The 24,498-nt window shown below is 45.8% G+C and overlaps 1 protein-coding gene across 7 annotated transcripts in view; it reads right to left on the bottom strand.

The window, feature by feature from the left end:
- Window positions 1-24,498, bottom strand: part of LOC117186114 (rho GTPase-activating protein 26) — a 292,954-nt gene that overhangs the window by 10,594 nt on the left and 257,862 nt on the right. For 5 of the 7 annotated variants that reach the window (XM_033386239.1, XM_033386233.1, XM_033386235.1 and 2 more), the window contains 2 exons: window positions 10,208-10,287; window positions 10,108-10,152 (listed from right to left, as the gene is read on the bottom strand). In XM_033386239.1, coding sequence (XP_033242130.1) covers window positions 10,108-10,152; window positions 10,208-10,287 — 125 coding nt within the window. Of the gene's footprint in view, window positions 1-9,216; window positions 10,153-10,207; window positions 10,288-24,498 lie in introns of those variants that run through there. The other 2 variants (XM_033386234.1, XM_033386236.1) reach the window with 1 other exon arrangement.

The raw sequence follows: 24,498 nt of genomic DNA, 5'->3' as shown, positions 1-24,498 counted from the left end.
CAGCCGCAGCGAGGGGGGGCCCGAAATGCCAATCGGGTCCTTCCAAGTCGGGTGGCTCCAAGGGCGAAGCGGATACCGGGGTGGCTGCCAAGCAGAGCGTAATCGCGGCTGGTAAGCGCACCGGGACCGAAGAACCCATGGGAGCCCCGGCGGGCAGCGTCTCTGCACCACGGGGAGGAAACACGTCGTACCAGGACAGGAGACGAGCGGCTTTCATCCTGTCCAACGAAGACCCGAACTTCAGGGCGTCAGCCGAAGGAAAGGAGCAGAGGCTGTGGGCCTCCTTAATCCTTCCCCTGTTCCAGCCAGCCAAAGCCGGAAAGGGCGCAACCAAGGCCCCCAACAAGCGGCAACGCTCAGCGGAGGACCCCGCAAATCAGTCAGGCCAAGCCCAGCAAGCCAAGCGGGTGAAGACCCACCTCACGAACCGGTCGTTCGCTGAGGTGGCGAGGGGCAAAACCCTGATCGGTGTCCTGGACAGGGGCGCCGAGGACGGCCATGTCCCTCGCGATAAGTGGCACCTGGTGGAGAACGAGCTCCAGGACCGGTTCCTACTGGAACTGGAGGAGAACGGCGGACCACCGCCAAAGTGTGAGGACGCAGGGTGGCATCAAGGCAAGGTGAAAGCCATCGCCTGCCAAGACGCTCGCTCTGCGGCCCTCTACATGAAGGCGGTGGCGGCCCTAAAAGAGGTCTATCCAGGGGCGAAACTGGAGGCCGTGAAGTGGGAAGATGTCCCTAGTCGCCCGAGAGCCAGAGCGTGGGTCTCGGCTAAGCCTGCAGAGCCTGAGAAGATCCTCAGGTTACTGCAGGTCTGCAACCCCCACCTTCCTACAGCCGATTGGAAGGTGGCAAAGGTGGAGGATATCCAAGGGCAGAGGCGCCAGATTATCCTCGTCCTAAATGAGGAATCCATTGATCTCCTCGCAAAGTCGGACGGTGTAGTGGATTATGGCTACAAGAAGGTCACCATATCCACTTACAAGTCCGATCGCAAGGGCAGGCAAGCGGAGGTCGAGCCAGACCCGGAGCTGCCGGAGATCCCGAAAGAGGGGGCCTCGTGCGAGGAAGACAACCCGGCGTCGGATGCGGCGTCCATGATGTCGGACGATATCTTGGACGACTACGCGTTCGACGAGAGCGACCTAGCCAGAGGTTTCAGCCACATCGTTGTCGGGGAGGAGCCGGAGTCCCCTGACAGCGATCTAGAAGCAACAATGGTGGAGGCGAGCCTCAGGAATGTCGTTGACGCTCCTGCAGATAAACCTCCACCATTGTAAGGCAGCATGCGCTGCTCTACTGCTCCACCTGGCCAAGGGTGGAGCCGACATAGTCCTCATTCAGGAGCCCTGGATCCTCGGAAACAGGGTCTCCGGTCTGAGGACTTCTGACTACAAGCTATATGTAGCTGAAACCGCAGGTAAAATTCGTACCTGCATTCTTGCAAAAAGAGAGTTGCACTTATTTTTGCTCCCAAATTTCAGCAATGAAGGCCACACCGCAGTGAGCCTCGAAGGCCAGGAGCGCTCACTGAGGATCTGCTCCGCATACATGGGGCATGAACAACCAGACCCCCCTCCACACGCGCCTCTCCGGGCTCTAATCGCAGACTGCTCGGCCAAGGACATCGGCCTAATTGTGGGGTGCGATGCCAATGCACATCACTGTCAGTGGGGAAGCACTGACACAAACGAAAGGGGTGAGTACCTTTTCAGTTACTTACTGACCACTCAGATGGTCTTATTAAACCGGGGTAGTGATCCCACCTTTATCATTAAAAACCGCAAGGAGGTCCTGGACCTCACGCTTGCCTCTCATGAGATACAGCGTAACATTGTATCCTGGAGGGTCCTGGAAGAGCACTCCTTCTCGGACCACAGGTACGTGGAAACTGTCTTCTCCTTCTCAGTACCGAAGCCAGTCCGATTCCGGAACATCAGGCGGACAAACTGGACTCGGTACTCTGATTACCTCTGTCGTGTTCTCCCTGAGCCCCCATCTGAGGAGGAGTTCTCCACGGAGGCCACGACTCGTCTTCTTAAGATCTTTACCGACGCCTGAAATAAGGCGCTCGACAAAGCATGCCCCTCTGGCAAGAACAGAGGCCGGAAGAAACCTGAATGGTGGAATCCGAAACTGGGTGAACTCCGGAAAGCCTCCCGGAGACTCTTCAATAAAGCTAAGGCTGAAAACGTTGAGCAAAACTGGGCCGAATACAAGGCCAGTCTGTCAACCTACAACAAAGAACTTAGAAAAGCCAAACGCGCCTCCTGGCGTAAGTTCTGCAGCGAAATCGAGAGTAACTCAGAAGCCTCACGCTTGCGCAGAGTTCTCTCGAAGACAACACCCACCCTGGGCTACTTGAAGAACACCGACCAGTCGTGGACTACGTCCAGCGAGGAGTCGCTAAATCTTCTCCTAAATACCCACTTCCCTGGCTGCGATGAAAACAGACCCAACTACCTCGCGCCTCCTTCTGTCGCCTCAAATGCCATCTTGAGACTGCTAAGCCAGGAGAACATTTCCTGGGCGATCAGAAGCTTTAAACCCTACAAGTCCGCGGGGCCAGACGGCATTTTTCCTGCCCAACTGATTCACGCGGGACATAAAGCCATTAACTGGCTCAAAATAATTTACAAGGGAATCTTCTCCCACGGGTGCATTCCTGACACCTGGCTTCAGACCAAAGTCGTATTCATACCCAAGGCAGGCAAGCCCTCGCACACTGCCCCAAAAGATTTCAGACCCATAAGTCTATCGTCTTTTCTTCTAAAGGCGATGGAGCGGCTCCTGGGGCTGCATCTAACGGCGTGCATTCCGTCCAGTCTGATCTCAGACTCCCAGCATGCCTATCGGAAGGGAAGATCCACCGAAACGGCCCTACACTCGATCACATCGATCATCGAAGCATCCCTTAATTTTAAGGAGTACACCCTAGTAGCCTTCCTCGACATAGAAGGCGCCTTTAACAACATCCTTCCGACCGCCATCACGGGCGCACTGACGGATCTGGGCGTTGACTCCAGGACGGTGAGCCTGATCGATCAGATGCTACAATGCAGGACGGTTGAGGCATCACTGGGGACGTCAACGTGTACCAGATTTGTCAGCAGAGGCACACCGCAGGGCGGAGTCCTCTCGCCCCTCCTATGGAACGTGGCAGTGAACACACTGCTGCGGGAGATAGAGGGGGGTGGCTGCCGTGTGGTGGCGTACGCGGACGATGTTGCCATAGCATTCTCCGGAAAATTTCCGCAGACATTGTGTGAGTGCATGACAAGTACTCTCACGAAAATGTCGAAATGGGCAGACAAATGCGGGTTAGGCGTAAACCCGTCTAAAACGGAACTGGTGCTTTTCACTAGGAAGTACAAAGTTCCGGTACTGATTCCCCAAGACTATGCGGGGAAACGCTAGTCTTCAGCAACAACGCCAAGTATCTTGGCCTAATCCTCGATAGAAAGCTCGATTGGAAATTGAGCATAGAGGATAGAGTAAAGAAGGCCACAGTGGCCCTCTATACTTGCAGGAAAGCCATCGGACTAAAATGGGGAATGACCCCCTATATAGTTCGGTGGCTCTACACCGCCATCATACGACCAATCATGCTCTATGGAGTGGTGGTATGGTGGCCAGCCTTGGACAGAAGGACATGCCTCAATAAACTCAGCAGAGTTCAGCGCATGGCAGAGCTATGCATAACTGGCGGGCTACGCACTACTCCAGGGGAAGCCCTGGATACTGTGCTGGACCTCCTCCCTGTGGATCTCATGGGAAAGAAGGTGGCAACACTTTCCGCCCTCAGAATGAGAGAAGCCAGACTGTGGAAAGCATCCGCGGTTGGGCACTCGGGAATCCTGATGAGACTCCCGCAATTACCAGAGAGGACAGATTACTGCATCCCCAGTGATCACCTCTCGACGCCCTTCCAGGTATCAATCCCACCTAGTGGGGACTAGGAGATGGGCGAACCAGGACCTGCAAATGCGGTCCACTTCTACACTGATGGCTCAAAGCTAGACGGCCGCGTGGGAGGCGGAGTCTACTGCAGCGAGCTGAACATCAGTCATTGCTTCAGGCTCCCGGATCACTGTAGTGTGTTCCAAGCGGAGGTTGAAGCCATCAAGGAGGCCATTTCGATCGTCTCCAAATTACTTCTAGATACGCACTTAGTGTGCGTCTTCTCGGACAGCCAAGCAGCTATCAAAGCTCTAGGCTCAATATCGTCGAACTCAGCGACTGTAAATGACTGCCGCAGGTCTCTGCACGAGATCGCAGAGCAGTTAGATCTCTTCCTTATATGGGTCCCCGGCCACAGGGACATCGAGGGGAATGACGCCGCCGACGAGCTAGCCAGGCAGGGTACTACGATTCCTCTCCTACCGGAGAGGGAGCAAGTAGCGATGCCCTTGGCTACGTGCAGGCTCCTAACGCACGAATTGTTCGAGCAAAATGCCAATAGGAGATGGCAGCAAACCGTTTCCTGTAAAGTCTCAAGATTGATATGGCCATATCGATCGAAGAAGCGCTCAGCAGAGCTGTATAAACTCAGCAGAGCACAGTGCTCTGCAGTTACTAGAGCCATTACGGGACACTGGCAGATCGGCACTCACGCCTCTAGACTGTCAATCCCTCATAACGACTTCTGCAGGAGTTGTCGCGACGAGGAGGAGGAGGAATCGGTCCCCCACTTCTTCTGCCACTGCCCACCCCTTGGAAATCGTCGTCTTCGTATTCTCGGGGCCGCTTTCCTCACGGAAATTTCGGACCTGTCCGTAATCAAACCAGGGACCTTGTCCAAATACATCCAAGCCAACGGATGGGACTGCCCTTAACTGCAGTAGTATGCTCTCACTGTTCGGGCAACGCGAAGGGGCACATGCCCATGCGGCAACACAACGGACCTTTTATAGGTCCAAGTGAGCTTGGGGGCGGGAGGCTCTTATCCCCCCCTCCCGGCTACCGCCTTAACCTAACCTAACCTACTCCGCTCTCGACCAAATCCATATTCCACGATGGGTCGGCTCCCGGCCAGCGGTAAAAGTCGAACATCATGGGTTCTGCGATGCATCCGAGAAGGCTTACGGTGCCGTCATCTACGTGCGCATTGAGGTTGACCGTTTGGTCGAGGTGCAGCTTCTCACAGCGAAAACGCGAGTCGCACCCGTGAAAACCGTGTCGCTCCCCCGGTTAGAGCTTTGCGGGGCTTTGATTACGCGGGTCCTTTCGAAATACGGAACTATACAGGGAGAGCATGTCTGATCACGAAGGGGTATGTGTGCGTATTCGTGTGCTTTTCCACAAAGGCGATACATTTAGAACCCACGTCCGACCTCACCACCGAAAAATTTCTCGCCGCCTTCGCTCGGTGCGTCGCAAGGCGCGGATGTCCACAGCGTATCCATTCAGATAATGGAAAAACTTTCGTTGGTGCAGCAACCCTGCTTTCCAGTGACTTCCTTGACGCGTTTAAGGACTCGGTGACTGATGCGTATAGCCATCAGCGGGTTTCGTGGCGTTTCATCCCACCAGGAGCTCCACATATGGGAGGTCTATGGGAAGCCGGAGTGAAGAGTTTCAAAACTCTCTTCTACAAGGCCACGTCCACTCGGAGGTATACGTTTGAAGCGCTTTCTACGCTGCTCGCGAAGATTGAAGCGTGCCTCAATTCCAGGCCGCTCTCACCGATGTCCGACGATCCGACGGAGTTGCTAGCCCTCACTCCCAGGCACTTCTTTATTGGGGGACCCTTAATGAGTACGGCCGAACCCAAAATAAAGGGGAACCTTAACTCGATCATCAATCGGTGGCAGCATTTGAAGGCCCTCAACCAACAGTTCTGTCAAAGGTGGAAGGAGGAATACCCATGGAGCTCCACAAGCGGACGAAGTGGCAGACGCCGACGCCAAATCTGCAGGTTGGCGATATGGTGGTCATCAAAGAGGATAACCTGCCGTCCAACGAAAGGCGGCTCGGAAGGATAACTTCCGTGTATCCCGGTGCCGACGACAGGGTCCGTGTGGTGGATATCCTTACTGCCCGCGGTATCCTCAAAAGACCGGTTGTAAAGGTTGTTCTCCTGCCTGTAGAACCCCGTAGCTCCATCCAACAATAACGTGAATGTGCACTTGTCCCATTCACAGCTCCGTACTAATACTTCATCGACTTCTCTATTTCATCCTAGTTCCATCCTCATCCAGACATGGCCCCACGGATCCGCGCCAGCCGCACCACGGAGAGCCGTCGTGATCGAGGGATCAACTCGTACCGTTGCCGGGTCTGCCGAGGAGTTCATCCGCTACGGACCTGTCACCATTTCCTTCGCCTGAGCCCTGAGAAGAGACTCCGAGCTGTCCTCATTAATAAATATTGCGGGAACTGCCTGGCCCACCAACACTCCGGCCAGGATTGTCGCAGTGGCGGGCTGTGCCGGGTGTGTGGCAAAAACCACCACACTCTCCTCCACATACCCTCGTCTCGTCGTCCAGTCCGCTCGGCCTCAGGAGTATCGTCGCCATCTACAGCGCCCCACGTCAGACGCCGTCATCGGCGTCCAGCCCGCTCGGCCTCAAGAGCATCGTCTCCATCTACAGCGCCCCACGTCAAACGCCGACCTCGGCGTCCAGCCCGCTCAGCTTCGGCTGCATCGTCGCCATCCACGTCGGCCCACGCCGAACGCCATCCTCGTCTCCCCGTGAGCTTCCCGTGGCAGGGACCCCAGCACCATCCGTCGACTCACTTCTACAACATCGAAGCCTCATCATCCTCCCGACGGCGCTACAGGTCTTGGATACGGGTTCCAAAAACTTCGAGACGGCGGCACTCATCGACCCATGCACGCCGGTGAGCTGTATTGATGACTCCTTGGCCAGCGCCTTCAAGTTGACCACCACTTGTGTGGGGGACGAGAAAGTGTGTACGGCGGTGATCCGCGTCAAAATAGGCGACTTCCTGGTGGAGACGATGCTCAAGGTCGAGCCCCGTTTGCGCATCCGCACGCCTATCTGACAGCTGAGCGATTCCGGAGCAGATGTCTACCCGAAGGTGATCCACCCCGGGTTCCTTGCGCGTGACGACGGCCCACAGCACCGTTTTTGGATGGATTGTGTCGGGGACGTGCACCCAGCCATAGGACACCCCATTATACTTTGCAATCCTGCAAGGGGGGGGGAGGATGTTCAGGCCAGCAGGAGATGATTGCCGCGCAATGTGCCAACGCCGGGCGTTCCGGTCCCAACATGCGCTCGCGCGCTCGGAGGGGCGCTCGGGAGGTCTACGATCCACAGACCACGATCCACACGGCGCTCAAACCAGCATAGAGCATAGAACATAAGCCTTAGAAGTTAGTTACGTTTTCACCCCCGATTCGAACAGCCAAACTACAGCGCGACCCCCCGAATAAATACATACACTATACACTATATACTACGAAACACCACGGCGCATTTTTCTTGCAACGGCTACTAGGAGGTTTCACTGGACAATCATTATCGTCTGGAAGAATTGAGCTTCGTCGGCCCCACTACAAACACATATCTTGCAGTTGAAACACGGCCGAAATAATTGCTACATCTTCATCTTCCATTATAAGAAAAAAAAATTTATAAATCTTCCGCGCAAATGTACTTGTTATTGGCATCAGCTGTTTTTGACGGATGGTGGATGATGCCAGTGTGAATCGGAGTTTCACATTAAATCAAAAACGAAACGTTTTAGCAGAAAACGTAATCCGCAAAAGTAAGTGAAAAACGGAGCCTGCCTGATAGTAATCTATTACAAAATAAGTTTACTAATATCAATTGTTATAATTATAATAGGACTACTAAGCTATGTAGCCACCAAATTTAAGAAAACTTCTAAGAAATTCACTGTCAAATGCATAAACCCAACAATAGAAGAGGAAGAAGGACCAACCTCAACTATTATACTTGACACCCCGTCACTGTACCCGAAGGTAAACGCCTAGGGACAGACCAATAACAAACGTTGGGTGAGTGACATATCCATAATTCCCCACTTCACATGCACATTATGTTTACGTCCTATTCACCCACCCTAACCGCGAGTAACAGGACACCGCCTAGAATCAACAAATGATTCTTCCCACACTCCCAGCTAGAGTCACCAATTATAAACAATAGACCCCATTGAATCATCCACTCCAAAATCACGCAACTCTCAAGAGATCGATTTCCTAGAATAACGCCACACTTGAGGACCAATCCGAGCTAAGCATAACACTATGGATTCTCACACTCCTAACTCCCTCATGTAATGCAACACCGATCACCAGCAGCAGTCGCCTTTCATCAAAGCCGACGCATCCCCAAATATTGGTCCAGGCACGTACGCCATCGAAACGAAGATGCAGCCTAGGAAAGCAACACCCGAAGCGAGAATCGTGAGCACCGAAAAAAGGGCTGATGGAATCTAGCCAGCAGCGGAAAGATTAGTTCCGTTTAAGTCAAGCAGACCCGCGGTCAAGTCGGTCCAAGTTAAGCCATAGAAAATAAAAAACTTAGCTTTGAGTTTCGGATATTTCACTACATTGGAGACCACCTGCAAATCTTATTTCGACGGAGTGTGAGTTACTCTACAATACCGTCCTCTTCTTCGGATAATTACGTCTCGATCCGCCTTCTACATTGATTCCTTGCTCGATTCTTTCTTCCCTACTCGGTTCTGGATCGCAAGTGCATCTTATTACTTCTAGTCTAGCGCAACAGTTTGAGCTAGAGAAGAATGAAACGTAAGATTCAGATTCTGATCTCTCATAGTGTCCGGAGTAGCTGCGCTGAAGGCGTCCCCTGGAGCAAGAAGATAGCAACAGTGCTGCCAAAGTAGGGTGTTAAAGATCCGTGCTTTTTAACAGGGGGGAGTATGTTCGGCTAAGCGCCTGTCCATTGCAGCACAAAAAGTATTACAGAGAACAGATATTTGAAACTAGCGCAGCTTGTTGTTATTGTTATTGATTGTTTGCTTCTCCCTACGCTCTTAATCGCTGCATCCCAAGAGCCGCGAGGGAAAATCACACCTACACCGATCGTCATCGACAGCATTCCGTCGTCTGGCACAGTGGCCCTGTCCCCATAGAATTACAAATCGAAACCAAAACAAGTAAAGTAATTTATCGAAATATTTTTGTTGCTGGGATTATTTGAATCAATCGAGTTACGCCTTTGGTTGCATTTATTAAATGAATATCACTGTTGCACATACAAGATTCTGTATATTAGGCTTTATTTTTTTAAATTTCAGACATGCTAATTACTGAAAGTACAAAGGCTCATTTACAAAAGAAGCTTAGTTGTCATTTATTCTAGATTCATAGGTAAATCATATATAGTTTTGATATAAACTCACTTATTTTTGGCAACATGTTAACAAACATATTTTGATTCAGTATATTATTAGTTTTCATGGTGTGTAATGTAAATATTTTGATTCAGCATATCATTATTTTTCATTGTGTGTATGGAATGCTAATCCGCGTCCTTTAATGTATTCTTTGTTTTAACCTTATATTTTTTGTATATTCTGGTGGGTATAGTACAAGAGTCATGCAGGGTAAAAATGCGTATTGGCTTTATATTTTTTGGTATATTTGATATGCTGATAAATTCATTCCACAGTGAATCTTATACTATTTTTTACAAATTTCGGATACGTCTGGATTTAATAAATAGTTCTGTGGTTTACATAACATGGTCGAACATTTTACCCTTTTTAGCCCCTTTTTTATTCTCGTAGTTTTAATATTTTATAAGCCGTAAAATGTTGTAATATTTATAAACATACATTTTTTGTAAATTTGTTACAATTATTTCATTACAATTAAGCAACAAATGGAAGCGTAAAGCAGTAAGTCAGTAAATCTTTGCTGATAGTTAAAAACGTATAGATACAAAAAATTTGTGTACAAGCAATATATTTTTGTTGTTGAATTTCATCCTACTTCTACTTTATCATCGGCAGATGCGGAAATCAATATAATCATAGCGCTGCTTACAGACATACGCTAAAAGCAGAAGAATCGCTTTAATCACATGATTTAATTGTATGGCTTCAAATGTTCCACATAGTTCTCCGGAATGAGTCCTGTCTTACCGTTCAGTGTACCCTGCAACCATCCAGGCTCATGTGAAAAGCGCACTGAAAATCAAAAAAGAAGTCAAAATAGGTTCTTTGCGACAATACTGCCGCTTACCATTAGTTATTATTTGATTCGGCTCAAAGGATAGTTCCCCTTCGCTTTCTCCCATGCAAGCATATAGTGTCCGCACGCGTCTAAAAAGATTTAAAAACATAAAATAATATTCTAAGAATAAATAAGATTACTTCGGAGTGCCGAAGCTATATATCGATGATATTTCTATCTAATGTTTGCCATTTTAGTTTGAATTGGCTGAGATACATACAAAATATGTATGTATTACATAAGCGCATAAGTATCTATTAATAACACAGAATTTTACATTTTTTGGTTCCATTACAGAAGGTAGCGAGATAAATCGGTTGATGTTGGTGTGAGAATAGAAATAGCCAGATGTAAATAAAAAATGTAACGAAAAAGGAAAATAGATCAAATCTAATATATAACGAGGGAACGTTGTGAGTTGCTGCTGCGACCGCAACTCTACATTTACATTCGTCTTGTGAAAAGGTTCACGGAAGCAAGCAACAAAGCCTTCACGGCAGCATTCCCCCCAAACAAACCAAGGGGTAAAAAGATGGCCCCCTGGTGTTCAAAACCAATAGGTAGCCTTCGTAAAATCTGCAGGACTTTCTCCTACAGAGCTAAAAGCGATACTGTTGAGAAACACTGGGTGGACTATAAAATCAGAACTATACAAAAAAGAAATAAAAAAGGGCCTCTTGATGGTACGTGGACCAACTCCAGTGAGGAGTCCATACACATTATTTTATATACTCATTTCCCCGGGTATACAACCATCGGGCCGGCGCGCCTCCCTAGAGAAGGATCGGTAGCTTCGATGGAATACATCCGTCAAAAACAGAACATAAGCTGGGCAGTAAAACAGATTCTAACCGTTTAAATCGCCAGGTCCGGACGAGGTGCTGCAAAGTAGCGGCATACGCGGACGACGTTCCAATTATCTATTCTGCGGGGAAATACCCGCAAACACTCTGCGACTTAATAACAGCAAAGCTTGCTAGACTGTCAGAATGGACAAAATCCCGCGGACTGCGAGTAAATCCCTCGAAAACGAAACTCTTCTTATTCTCCTTCAGCGACAGTGCCCATTACTTAGGGTTGTTAATTGAAAAAACATTTAATGTCATAGATAGAGTGATGAAGGCAACGACAGCGCTCTACACATGCAGCAAAGGGATTGGCTTAAAATGGGGCATGAACCCAAGCATAGTCCAATGGATATATCTGGCAATAGTCAGACCCATACTACTGTACGGAGTTACAGTGTGGTGGCCGGCCCTATCAAAAACGACAATCACGAAACAACTGGGTAAAGTTCAGCGAACTGGAGCTTTTCGCACCACTCCAAATAGTGCGCTTAATACCATTTTATGCCTACAAAGCCTTGAACTTGCAGGAAAAGAGCGGGCAGATATGGGTACCACAGAACATAGGTCACTCATCCACACTAAATAACAGCAACATTGTCCCAGCAAAAACGGACTATCAAGTTTCAATAGAGTACACAGATTCTCCCTTCAATACAATCATCCCTCATAGAGACGATTGGCTCGAGGGACTCCCAGGCCCAGAGGGGGCCCTAAACATATTTATAGACGGATCGAGGCTGGACAATAAAGTCGGAGGAGGACTCTACTCCGAACAGCTAGACATACGGTACTCGTCCAGGCTCCCTGACCACTGTAGTTTCTTCCAAGCAGAGGTCATATCAATCAAGGAAGCTCTGAGCTGCCTTCATGCAGCTGCCGTTACGGCAACTCGAAAAAACATTTATGGTGACAGCCAAGCTAAATGCGACTAAAGCTAAAAGCGATTCCCTCGAACTCGGCCACCGTGGCAGACTGCCGCAGATTTCATTACAAAATGGCTCAGCAATTTGCTATCAGCGTTATATGTATCGGGCTACCAGCTCATTGAGGGCAACTGTATAGCAGACGAGTTGGCCAGATCTGGTACTAAAATCACCCTTCTCCAACATAAGGAGGATATTCGTATGCCAATGGCCACCTGTAAGCTAATCATAAAAGAACAATACAAGCGAATAATATACGATAGGGTGCGATCAGCGCCATGTTGTCGCTTAACTCGCAAACATGGCCGACAATAGATAGGAAGCGCACTGAGGTCTGAGGTCTGCAAACTTGGCAGAAAGAGGTGCAGCGCAGTCATGCGTTTTCTCACAGAACATTAACAATAAATTGTTAGAAATACTTAAATAGTAGAAAAAATAAATATTATACCTGTCATTAAGGAAGAATTTAATCAAAATAATATTTCTTTATCCAAAAATCTGTTTTATATTTACCACTATTAGATAGAAATCATACAAAAAATGATCCATTCTCTTAAAATTGAAGTACTTTATTTATATCTCTAACAACTTTTTTTTATGATCACGTATACGCTTTGTTGTCATATATGGGCTATTGTGGTAGGCGTGGTCAAATGATTTATCAAATATATTAAGTTTCAGCTCGATATCTGCTTTATTCGACTTTATGCAACGGGCCGAAACCGGCCTAAGTGTGACGGGTTCCGAGCGAGCTTTGAAGCCGCCTCTATCTAATCTTTCATGCCAAATTTGTATAACAAAATGTTCCATCCCCGCACTCCATTTCAACATGCGTGTATTTTTGTATACTAAAATAACAATACTACAATATAACAAATAATAAATAACATACATATATTTATTAAACTCACAACCACTAGTATCCGCTCCCTCCATTTTGTATTGTTTCAGGTGTATTTTTGTCTTTTTTTGGTCTTGAAAAATTTTAAATTTAAAATAGGATTAGAAATATGTCTAAGCCCGAAATATTTTGTATTGCCATTCATTGTTTTTTAGGGTTGCATTTGAAAACCATCGGCTAAATATCGTTATCGTTCGTTCTCTTTCGTAGTAGCCAGACCGGTTTTTGTTTTGCGCTCCGTTTCTTTTCCGTTTATTTTGTTTAAACAGACAGTGTTTTGATAAAATAATCATTTAATTAACTCTTTTTCAGCCGTAAAATGCGAAAATCTTTTCTTACCGCGATTGCATGCCATTTAAAATGTGTAAAAACGTAATTTAATTATTTTTTCGTGCGTCGGCTTGTGCTTTCTTTAAGAACGCTCATCCAAGTGTCCGCTGCTGAAAAAAAGGCCTCGTGGGTGATGCTATCGCTAAATGTAATGCGTCTGCATTACAGTAGCAGAAGTTTAACTTCTCCAATGCTAGGGAGATAGCCTCATTTAAGATAAGCGTCTCCACAACTTAATTCGATGCCATTTAAAGAGTTTAAGGTTCCAAGTTCAAGTTCAACAGGAACTGGAATTCCTGTGTGTAAAACTGATTCTTCCCGCTTTCGCTATATTCATTACTTGCTCGTATATCCCACCTTCTTCGGATATTTCAATTTATGAGCAGCACTTGTCCGCTTTAACCGCTGTTTCTTCCTCGCTATCTGATAAAGATCGTATGATAGTTATTGGTGACTTCAACTTGCCAGGAACTGTTTGGTCTTCGGTAAACGAGTCTAGTATCCTAGTGCCCATGTCACGACATGACTTTGTTGACGGCTTGCTTGACCTATCCCTGTCTCAAGTCAACCATGTGAAAAATTCCTTGGGTCGATTGCTTGATCTGTGCTTTGTATCGGATCCGACCATAGTGTTGTTAACCCGAGCCCTTCCGCTCACTATACCTGAAGACGCCTACCACCCTACTTTCGAGGTGTCGCTAGATATAGGACCAACTGTATTGGATCGGTCGAGTAGGCTGCCCGAACGTGTCCGCTGCTTTCGTAAAGCCGAGTTTGCGAAGCTTAATAACCTCATTAGGGATTTTGATTGGTCCGCTTTGTACTTGTGCACTGATATCATAAAAGGCACAAACATTTTGTACAATGCTCTTGGCACATTTTTCGATTCTTGTGTCCCGCTTTCTTGTCCGACTAGATCTGGAAAACCCCCTTGGTTTACCAAAGAGTTATCCAGTCTAAAAAACTTAAAATCAAGACTTTATAAAAAATTTCAAGAAGTGGGTTCTCCTACTTCTCACTCTCGCTATGTATTAGCTCGGTCAAACTTTTCAGTTCTTAATGCTCAATGCTATAGGAACTACCTATCTCGATGCAGGATACGTTTTTCACAGGACCCTAAACAGTTTTACAGCTTCGTAAACAGTAAGCGTAGAACGTCCGCACACCCATCCTCGCTATCATTTTGTAATACGTCGGCAAATAATGATCAGGCAATTGCCGATCTTTTTGCCCAATTCTTCCAAACCACCTATTCTGAGGAAAGCTACTCTGGTCATCCGTACCCATACGGTTTACCGAGGTCGAACGGCATTTTCAGTCCCTTGTTAAATGAATGTTCCCTACTTCATGATCTTCGACTAGTTAAGTCGGTGTTTTCACCGGGTCCAGACGGGGTTCCAGGTTGTGTACTCAGGTACTGCGCCGAGGCTCTGTGTGGACCTTTGCTTAAACTATTCAATCTATCCATTGATTCTTCTTGCTTCCCCCCGATCTGGAAGGAATCGTTTATAATTCCTCTCCATAAAAAAGGTAGCAAGTCTGATGCCAAAAATTATAGAGGTATAGCAAAGTTATCCGCTATTCCTAAAATGTTTGAGAGGGTTTTAACTCCGCACTTGCAACATCTCTGCAAGTCACTTATATCTCCAACTCAGCATGGATTTATAAGGCGGCGATCAACCACCACGAACTTGTTAGAGTTTACCTCTTTCATTATTAAAGGCTTTCAATGTAACTTACAGACGGATGTTATTTACACCGACTTTAGTAAAGCATTCGACTCTGTAAACCATTCCCTTTTAGCGCATAAACTTGACCTTTTAGGGTTTCCGCCCAACCTCCTGAGATGGATTTCTAGCTATCTTTGTTCTAGGTCTCAAAGAGTCCTCTTCAAAAACTCCCTCTCTTTACCAGTAAAGGTTTCTTCGGGAGTACCACAAGGCAGCCATCTAGGCCCCTTACTCTTCACACTCTTTATTAATGACTTACCTTCAGTATTAACATACTCTCGAGTACTTATGTATGCGGATGATGTTAAACTCTGTGTCCAGTACAAGGACATTTCGTTTCATTCTCGCTTGCAATCCGATCTCAATAACTTTCAGTCATGGTGTTGTGTGCAAACTTGTTACACCTTAATGCCTCGAAATGCAAAGTTATGACATTTCATCGTTCTAGCCCTTTGTTGGCTCCCTACACCCTGTTTGGTGGTTCTCTTGAGAGAATTACCCTGGTGGATGATCTGGGTGTTATGTTAGACCCCAAGTTAAAGTTTTCCGAACACATTTCTACCATGGTAAATAAGGCCATGGGCGTGCTTGGGTTTATAAAGAGGTGGTCAAAGGAATTTGACGACCCCTATATAACAAAGACTCTCTATACCTCGCTTGTTCGTCCGATCTTAGAATACGGCTCCTGTGTACAAAGTACACAAGGACCGTATAGAATCAGTACAGAAAAACTTTTTACTCTTTGCTCTGCGGGGCCTTAACTGGGATGCGGGTGTAAGACTCCCATCTTACTCTATAAGACTACTATTAGTAAACCTCCCATCCTTAGTTAACCGTAGAAAAATGCTTGGTGTGATATTTATGCACAACTTGATCGGGGGTGACATAGACAGCCCTGATCTGTTGAGCCGCATAAACTTCACGATTCCTATTAGACTGACTAGAAATTTTATACCGTTGTTCCTTCCACTTTGTAGATCGAATTATTCCTTGCATGAACCGTTTAGGGTCTTATGCTCGGATTATAATTCCCTCTACCATATTATATCCACCACTAATTCTCTTCCTCTTATTAAATTATTAATCCTTACACACCTTTCTATTAATTAGTAACTGTAGTGGTATTTGTATTTTGATTGCATGCTTAGTTTCTTAGTAAGTTTAGTACTAATTTTCCTCGAATGTTAGTCTAATAGCTATCTTTCTTGCATGTTCGCGTTTGGTTCGGCTACGCACCGCGCGTCATGCGGCAGCGCCCCTCGGTCGGTTGGGCGGGAGGAGGGCTGCGTTTTGCCTGGGATCCGCGCGTAACAGCCTTCTGCTGGTGTCTGCATCGCCTCTTGAAAGATGCAGTCATTGCATGTCAACGTCCACAATATTGAAAGAAGAAGAATAGGCCCTCCATAAACCTCCCAAATCAGCCCAACGTGCCATCCAAATCTTTCCATCCTACTTCCACTCAATCAAAAAACTAACTTCCCTGCTATTAACATACCAAAATGTTAGAGGCTTACGCAGTAAGCTCGACATTCTTTTTTGAGATAGTGTTGCATTTGCATCCCATTTTGTTGTGCTTACCGGGACCTGGCTAACACCGGACATTCTTAGTTCCGAAGTGTTGTCAGGCGGGTACACAACTTTTAGAAAGGATCGTTCGTCACGACGTGCAGGGGGAGTTCTGATTGTAGTGGACTCAAACTTCACGTCGGAACACGTCCAGGACCCAGCACATTCCAATTCATCGCTCCCACAGGCTACCGATTTACTTTTGAAATCACATAAATTGGGGCTCCCGTTTTCAGATTCTGCAAGATTTCTTCGTTTTCAAAACGAGAACATTTTCGTTGACGAAATGAAAAGTAAACGGCTTTTTATACAACAAAACGAACCTAAATTGCAAAAGGAAAAAGAATAGATGACTTATTAATGCATTAAGATAAACTTGACACCTATATCAGGGTAATTAATTTTGTGCTTTCTTTATAAATAATTTTATTTAACCAACCTAAAATTTGCCTCGGAAAAAATTGGCCAGGTCAACAACAATTTTCGTTTTGGTGCAAACAGCTGAGACAGTCCGATTTGGTTATCGGAACGTTGGAAAGAAATAAATTTTGGCGCATAACAGCAGAAATGCGCATGTAACACCTCAGCCTGTGCGTAAAATGCGGTTAACAGAACATCTGGGCAAGAACATCTGTTTCCCGCCCCATTTAATTCGGACTTTAAAATATAAGTGCAGCAAATTTATTTTTTATTTTAAAATTACCGTTTATCTTTATATCCAGGGGAAAGCATATTGGCAATTTAATTTTCAATTTGCATGCTGTTACTCACAGTTCGTCAGACATGTTAAATACACAATTGTTGCATCTAAGATGTCTGGATCTTCTTAGATCACGTAATTTCTGCCGTCGTTTTGCTTCAAAACAAGTAATTGAAAAAATAACAGGCATTTTAATCACGCTGTATTCTTATAGGCTATTCACACTGACGACCATCCACCATCCATTTCGGTGATGGTCCGTAAGGTTTTGCCGTTCTGAAAATTTCCCAGTTAGTCCACCATCCATTTTGTATGTTCCTAAGCCGCACGTTTCTATGCGATAGTTAGCCGATGGTATTCAAATGCAACTCTGAATAATTTTCATTCACAACGAAAACATGGTATTCAGTGCGAAAACGTAAACAATGATTGTGACAAAATAAATAAAAAAAACAACAACAATCATGCCCAATGGCTCGGATGCATTCAAGGCTGGCGATGAGATTGAATGCGGCATGGCCGAGTTTGCCAGGCTGAAGTTGCAAGTGTGTGGCGAATAAATGGCGGACGACTGCCAACATAGAACAAATATTTTTATGCTCTGTAAATGCTTTATGTTATGCATAATTTATTCTTTAATAATGAGTTTTTTTCGGACATTATCGAGTTGGATCTGGACGGATCATGTATGTAGCTCCAGCACCTTTTCTGGCAACAAAGGCCCCCGCCAAAGCGAACCAAAAAAGTAGACACTTGGATGGCAGAGATCGCCAGAGAGCGATTCGAAGAGCAGAAGGACCTTCACAGGAAGAAGGAAGAACATGATATGAGGCAGGAAAAGATAGCCTCATCCACACGCAACAAAAATTCCAGAATGATTTATTGTTAGTGTTGAGAAATATAAATAAATACGTTTATAATTTGCATTATGGTCTAAACAATATTTTGCGATTGCAGATCGTATCTGTTCTGCTGACTGATTAAAATCACCAGAACTGATGCTGCTATCGGGCTGTTCGCATATCTTGCTGTTGAAACACGGCCGAAACAATTGCTACATCTTCATCATCCATTATAAGAAACAAAAATTTATAAATCTTCCGCGCAAATGTACTTGTTATTGGCATCAGCTGCTTTTGACGGATGGTGCCAGTGTGAAACGGAGTTTCACATCTGTCAAAAAATCCCACCAATCCCCCGGGATGGGCTCAGTGTGCAGAGCCTATTACAAAGCAGCCAGGTCAGCTGTTTTTATTGCCAGAAACGATTAAAAATGAAACATAGCAAAAATATGTGAAAACTGGAGCACCTTAAATCGAAAACGAAACGTTTTGGCAGAAAACGTAATCCGCAAAAGTATGTGAAAAACGGAGCCTGCCTGATAGTAATCTATTACAAAATAAGTTTACTAATATCAATTGTTATAATTATAATAGGACTACTAAGCTATGTAGCTACCAAATTTAAGAAAACTTCTAAGAAATTCACTGTCAAATGCATAAACCCAGCAATAGAAGAGGAAGAAGGACCAACCTCAACTATTATACTTGACACCCCGTCACTGTACCCGAAGGTAAACGCCTAGGGACAGACTAATAACAAACGTTGGGTGAGTGACATATCCATAATTCCCCACTTCACATGCACATTATGTTTACGTCCTATTCACCCACCCTAACCGCGAGTAACAGGACACCGCCTAGAAGCAACAAATGATTCTTCCCACACTCCCAGCTAGAGTCACCAATTATAAACAATAGACCCCATTGAATCATCCACTCCAAAATCACGCAACTCTCAAGAGATCGATTTCCTAGAATAACGCCACACTTGAGGACCAATCCGAGCTAAGCATAACACTATGGATTCTCACACTCCTAACTCCCTCATGTAATGCAACACCGATCACCAGCAGCAGTCGCCTTTCATCAAAGCCGACGCATCCCCAAATATTGGTCCAGGCACGTACGCCACCGAAACGAAGAATCGTGAGCACCGAAAAAAGGGCTGATGGAATCTAGCCAGCAGCGGAAAGATTAGTTCCGTTTAAGTTAAGCAGGCCCGCGGTCAAGTCGGTCCAAGTTAAGCCATAGAAAATAAAAAACTTAACTTTGAGTTTCGGATATTTCACTATATTGGAGACCACCTGCATTTCTTATTTCGAAGGAGTTGAAGTTATTATACAATACCGTCCTCTTCTTCGGATAATTACGTCTCGATCCGCCTTCTACATTGATTCCTTGCTCGATTCTTTCTTCCCCGCTCGGTTCTGGATCGCAAGTGCATCTTATTACTTCTAGTCTAGCGCAACAGTCTGAGCTAGAGAAGAAAGAAACGGAAATTTCAGTTTCTGATCTCTCATAGTGTCCGGAGTAGCTGCGCTGAAGGCGTCCCCTGGAGCAACAAGATAGCAACAGTGCTGCCAAAGAAGGGTGTTAAAGATCCGTGCTTTTCAACAGGGGGAGAATGTTCGGATAAGCGCCTGTCCATTGCAGCACAAAAAGCATTACAGAGAACAGATCTTTGAATCTAGCAGTCTGCAACTGCTTAATGAGTCTTCGAGGCGCAAAAGGGTCACTCCGCGGGATCTGCAAGTGCCAACCGTCACTCAGCCGCTCGTTGCAGAAAAATTGACTCCGACCACTTAAAGTGTGCAGCAGTTGATCTAGTTTGCCACTCTTAGGGCAACGACAGCTTCTGGCGATGCAGATTCGGTAACCGAATTCATCGCCTCGGAGCGTCCGTGTCCGTGGGGTCCGCAAGTCCCATCCCACAAGTGATCAGAAGGTCCTCCTATCCTTAGTTAACCGTAGAAAAAGGCTTGGTGTGATTTTTATGCACAACTTGACCAAGGGTGACATAGATAGCCCTGATTTTTTGAGCCGCATAAACTGCACGATTCCTGTTAGATTCACTAGAAACTATGTATATACCGGTGTCCCTTCCACTGTGTAGATCGAGTTATTCCTTGCATGAACCGTTTAGGGTCTTAAGCTCGGATTATAATTCCCTCTACCAGATTATATCCACCTCTAATTCCCTTCCTCTTATTAAGTAACTAATACTCAGATACGTTTTTCGTAATTAGTAATCGTGTTTGTATTTTGAATGCATGCTTAGATCTCTTCGTAAGTTTAGTTATAATTTTCCTCGCATATTAGTCTAACAGCCAATATTAAAAATTATGTCTCGTCGTCGCAGGCATGGCAAAAGTTAAAGACAATTTAAAAGCAAAGTCGCGCGGCCTGGGAGTAAATCCTTCAAAAACGGAGCTCGTATTATTCACAAAGAAATACAAGTTCACCCCCCTCAACCCACCAATATTACATGGATGCAGGCTCTCCTTTAACGACAGTGTCAGTTACTTAGGGTTGGTAATAGACGAGAAGATAAACTGGAACCTAAATGTCAAAGACGGAGGTGATAAGGCAACGACTGCACTCTACACATGCAAAAAAGCTATTGGGCTAAGATAGGGTATGAACCCAAGCATAGTCTAATGGATATATCTAGCTAGAGTTAGACCAATACTACTCAACAGAGTTACGGTGTGGCGGCCGGCCCTATCAAAACGGCGATCACCAAGACACTGGGCAAAGTTCAGCGAACTGCCGCCCTATGCATCAGCGGAGCTCTTCGCACCACCCCAAATGATGCGCTAAATGCCATCCCATGACTCCAGAGCCTTAACCTCGCAGGAAAGGAACGGGCAGAAGCAGCAATACGTCTAATGGACTCAAATCAATGGTTTCTACCGTGCATAGGTTCACTAAACAATAGCAATATCATCCCCTCAAAGACGGACTACCAAGTTCCAGGAGAGTACACAGTTACTTCCTTCAACACAATCATACCTCGCAGAGACGAATGGCTGGATGGATCGAAGCTGGACGACAGAGTCGGAGTGGGAATCTACTCTGAACAGCCAAGCACAAGGCATTCCTTCAGGCTCCCAGATCATTGCAGCGTCTTTCAAGCGGAAGTCATAGAAATTAGGGGGGATCTGAACTGGCTACAAGCTGTTGCCGCTACAGCAACACAGCTAAACATTTATAGCAACAGCCAGGCGTCGATCAAATCACTAAATGCGATTTCCTCGACCTCGGCCACCGTGGCAGACTGCCGCAAAGCTCCTCCAATGTGGGGACTTAATGGAGGGTTGAAACCCCGTTTGCCCTTAGAGGTAAAAAACAGTATTAGTCAGCTGGCCATTGCGATGTCACCTCATTAATATCTTTACTAGCCTTATTAAAATTTGTACCTTTGACTGAATATACTGAGCCACTGGTGGGAGTCCAGCCAAAACGACAAGTTTTTGTTTCACGGCTGGCCCCTGACCTCACATCTAATGATGTAATTGCTTTTATTCAAAGCAAAATAAAAGCCGTGGGTTTAAAGGTGGAGAAATTTAACTTCTCTTATGCCAGGGAGATAGCCTCGTTTAATATAAGCATCTCCCCTACTCAATTTGACACCATTTGCTCCGCCAAATTTTGGCCGGAGCATTTGGTGGTGAAGGAGTTTAAGGCTAAGAAGAAGAATAGGCCCCCCATATCCCTTCCAAATCTTTCCAGTGTGCCACCCTCAACCTCAACTTCCTCTTCCTCAACTTCCCGTCTTGCTTCCACCTTTCCAAAAAACTAACTTCTCTTTTAGTAACCTATCAGAATGTAAGAGGCTTGCGTAGTAAGCTCAGCATTCTTTTCCGGGATAGTGTTGCATTTGCTTCCCAAGTTATTGTGTTTACTGAAACCTGGTTAAAGCCGGACATTCTTAGTTTTGAGGTTTTGGCAGGTCGGTACACAACTTTTAGAAAGGACCGTTCGTCTCGACGTGCAGGGGGGGTTCTAATTGCAGTGGACTCTTACTTCACGTCGGAACACTTCACAGTCCAAGTTCAACAGGAACTGGAATTCCTGTGTGTAAAACTGATTCTTCCCGCTTTCGCTATATTCATTACTTGCTCGTATATCCCACCTTCTTCGGATATTTCAATTTATGAGCAGCACTTGTCCGCTTTAACCGCTGTTTCTTCCTCGCTATCTGATAAAGATCGTATGATAGTTCTTGGTGACTTCAACTTGCCAGGAACTGTTTGGTCTTCGGTAAACGAGTCTAGTATCCTAGTGCCCATGTCACGACATGACTTTGTTGACGGCTTGCTTGACCTATCCCTGTCTCAAGTCAACCATGTGAAAAATTCCTTGGGTCGATTGCTTGATCTGTGCTTTGTATCGGATCCGACCATAGTGTTGTTAACCCGAGCCCTTCCGCTCACTATACCTGAAGACGCCTACCACCCTACTTTCGAGGTGTCGCTAGATATAGGACCAACTGTATTGGATCGGTCGAGTAGGCTGCCCGAACGTGTCCGCTGCTTTCGTAAAGCCGAGTTTGCGAAGCTTAATAACCTCATTAGGGATTTTGATTGGTCCGCTTTGTACTTGTGCACTGATATCATAAAAGGCACAAACATTTTGTACAATGCTCTTGGCACATTTTTCGATTCTTGTGTCCCGCTTTCTTGTCCGACTAGATCTGGAAAACCCCCTTGGTTTACCAAAGAGTTATCCAGTCTAAAAAACTTAAAATCAAGACTTTATAAAAAATTTCAAGAAGTGGGTTCTCCTACTTCTCACTCTCGCTATGTATTAGCTCGGTCAAACTTTTCAGTTCTTAATGCTCAATGCTATAGGAACTACCTATCTCGATGCAGGATACGTTTTTCACAGGACCCTAAACAGTTTTACAGCTTCGTAAACAGTAAGCGTAGAACGTCCGCACACCCATCCTCGCTATCATTTTGTAATACGTCGGCAAATAATGATCAGGCAATTGCCGATCTTTTTGCCCAATTCTTCCAAACCACCTATTCTGAGGAAAGCTACTCTGGTCATCCGTACCCATACGGTTTACCGAGGTCGAACGGCATTTTCAGTCCCTTGTTAAATGAATGTTCCCTACTTCATGATCTTCGACTAGTTAAGCCGGTGTTTTCACCGGGTCCAGACGGGGTTCCAGGTTGTGTACTCAGGTACTGCGCCGAGGCTCTGTGTGGACCTTTGCTTAAACTATTCAATCTATCCATTGATTCTTCTTGCTTCCCCCCGATCTGGAAGGAATCGTTTATAATTCCTCTCCATAAAAAAGGTAGCAAGTCTGATGCCAAAAATTATAGAGGTATAGCAAAGTTATCCGCTATTCCTAAAATGTTTGAGAGGGTTTTAACTCCGCACTTGCAACATCTCTGCAAGTCACTTATATCTCCAACTCAGCATGGATTTATAAGGCGGCGATCAACCACCACGAACTTGTTAGAGTTTACCTCTTTCATTATTAAAGGCTTTCAATGTAACTTACAGACGGATGTTATTTACACCGACTTTAGTAAAGCATTCGACTCTGTAAACCATTCCCTTTTAGCGCATAAACTTGACCTTTTAGGGTTTCCGCCCAACCTCCTGAGATGGATTTCTAGCTATCTTTGTTCTAGGTCTCAAAGAGTCCTCTTCAAAAACTCCCTCTCTTTACCAGTAAAGGTTTCTTCGGGAGTACCACAAGGCAGCCATCTAGGCCCCTTACTCTTCACACTCTTTATTAATGACTTACCTTCAGTATTAACATACTCTCGAGTACTTATGTATGCGGATGATGTTAAACTCTGTGTCCAGTACAAGGACATTTCGTTTCATTCTCGCTTGCAATCCGATCTCAATAACTTTCAGTCATGGTGTTGTGTGCAAACTTGTTACACCTTAATGCCTCGAAATGCAAAGTTATGACATTTCATCGTTCTAGTCCTTTGTTGGCTCCCTACACCCTGTTTGGTGGTTCTCTTGAGAGAATTACCCTGGTGGATGATCTGGGTGTTATGTTAGACCCCAAGTTAAAGTTTTCCGAACACATTTCTACCATGGTAAATAAGGCCATGGGCGTGCTTGGGTTTATAAAGAGGTGGTCAAAGGAATTTGACGACCCCTATATAACAAAGACTCTCTATACCTCGCTTGTTCGTCCGATCTTAGAATACGGCTCCTGTGTACAAAGTACACAAGGACCGTATAGAATCAGTACAGAAAAACTTTTTACTCTTTGCTCTGCGGGGCCTTAACTGGGATGCGGGTGTAAGACTCCCATCTTACTCTATAAGACTACTATTAGTAAACCTCCCATCCTTAGTTAACCGTAGAAAAATGCTTGGTGTGATATTTATGCACAACTTGATCGGGGGTGACATAGACAGCCCTGATCTGTTGAGCCGCATAAACTTCACGATTCCTATTAGACTGACTAGAAATTTTA

This window comes from Drosophila miranda, chromosome XR (assembly GCF_003369915.1).
Source record: "Drosophila miranda strain MSH22 chromosome XR, D.miranda_PacBio2.1, whole genome shotgun sequence".
NCBI lineage: Eukaryota > Metazoa > Arthropoda > Insecta > Diptera > Drosophilidae > Drosophila > Drosophila miranda.
Note: the sequence above shows the minus strand (reverse complement) of the source record. Positions and strands in the feature narration are given on the sequence as shown.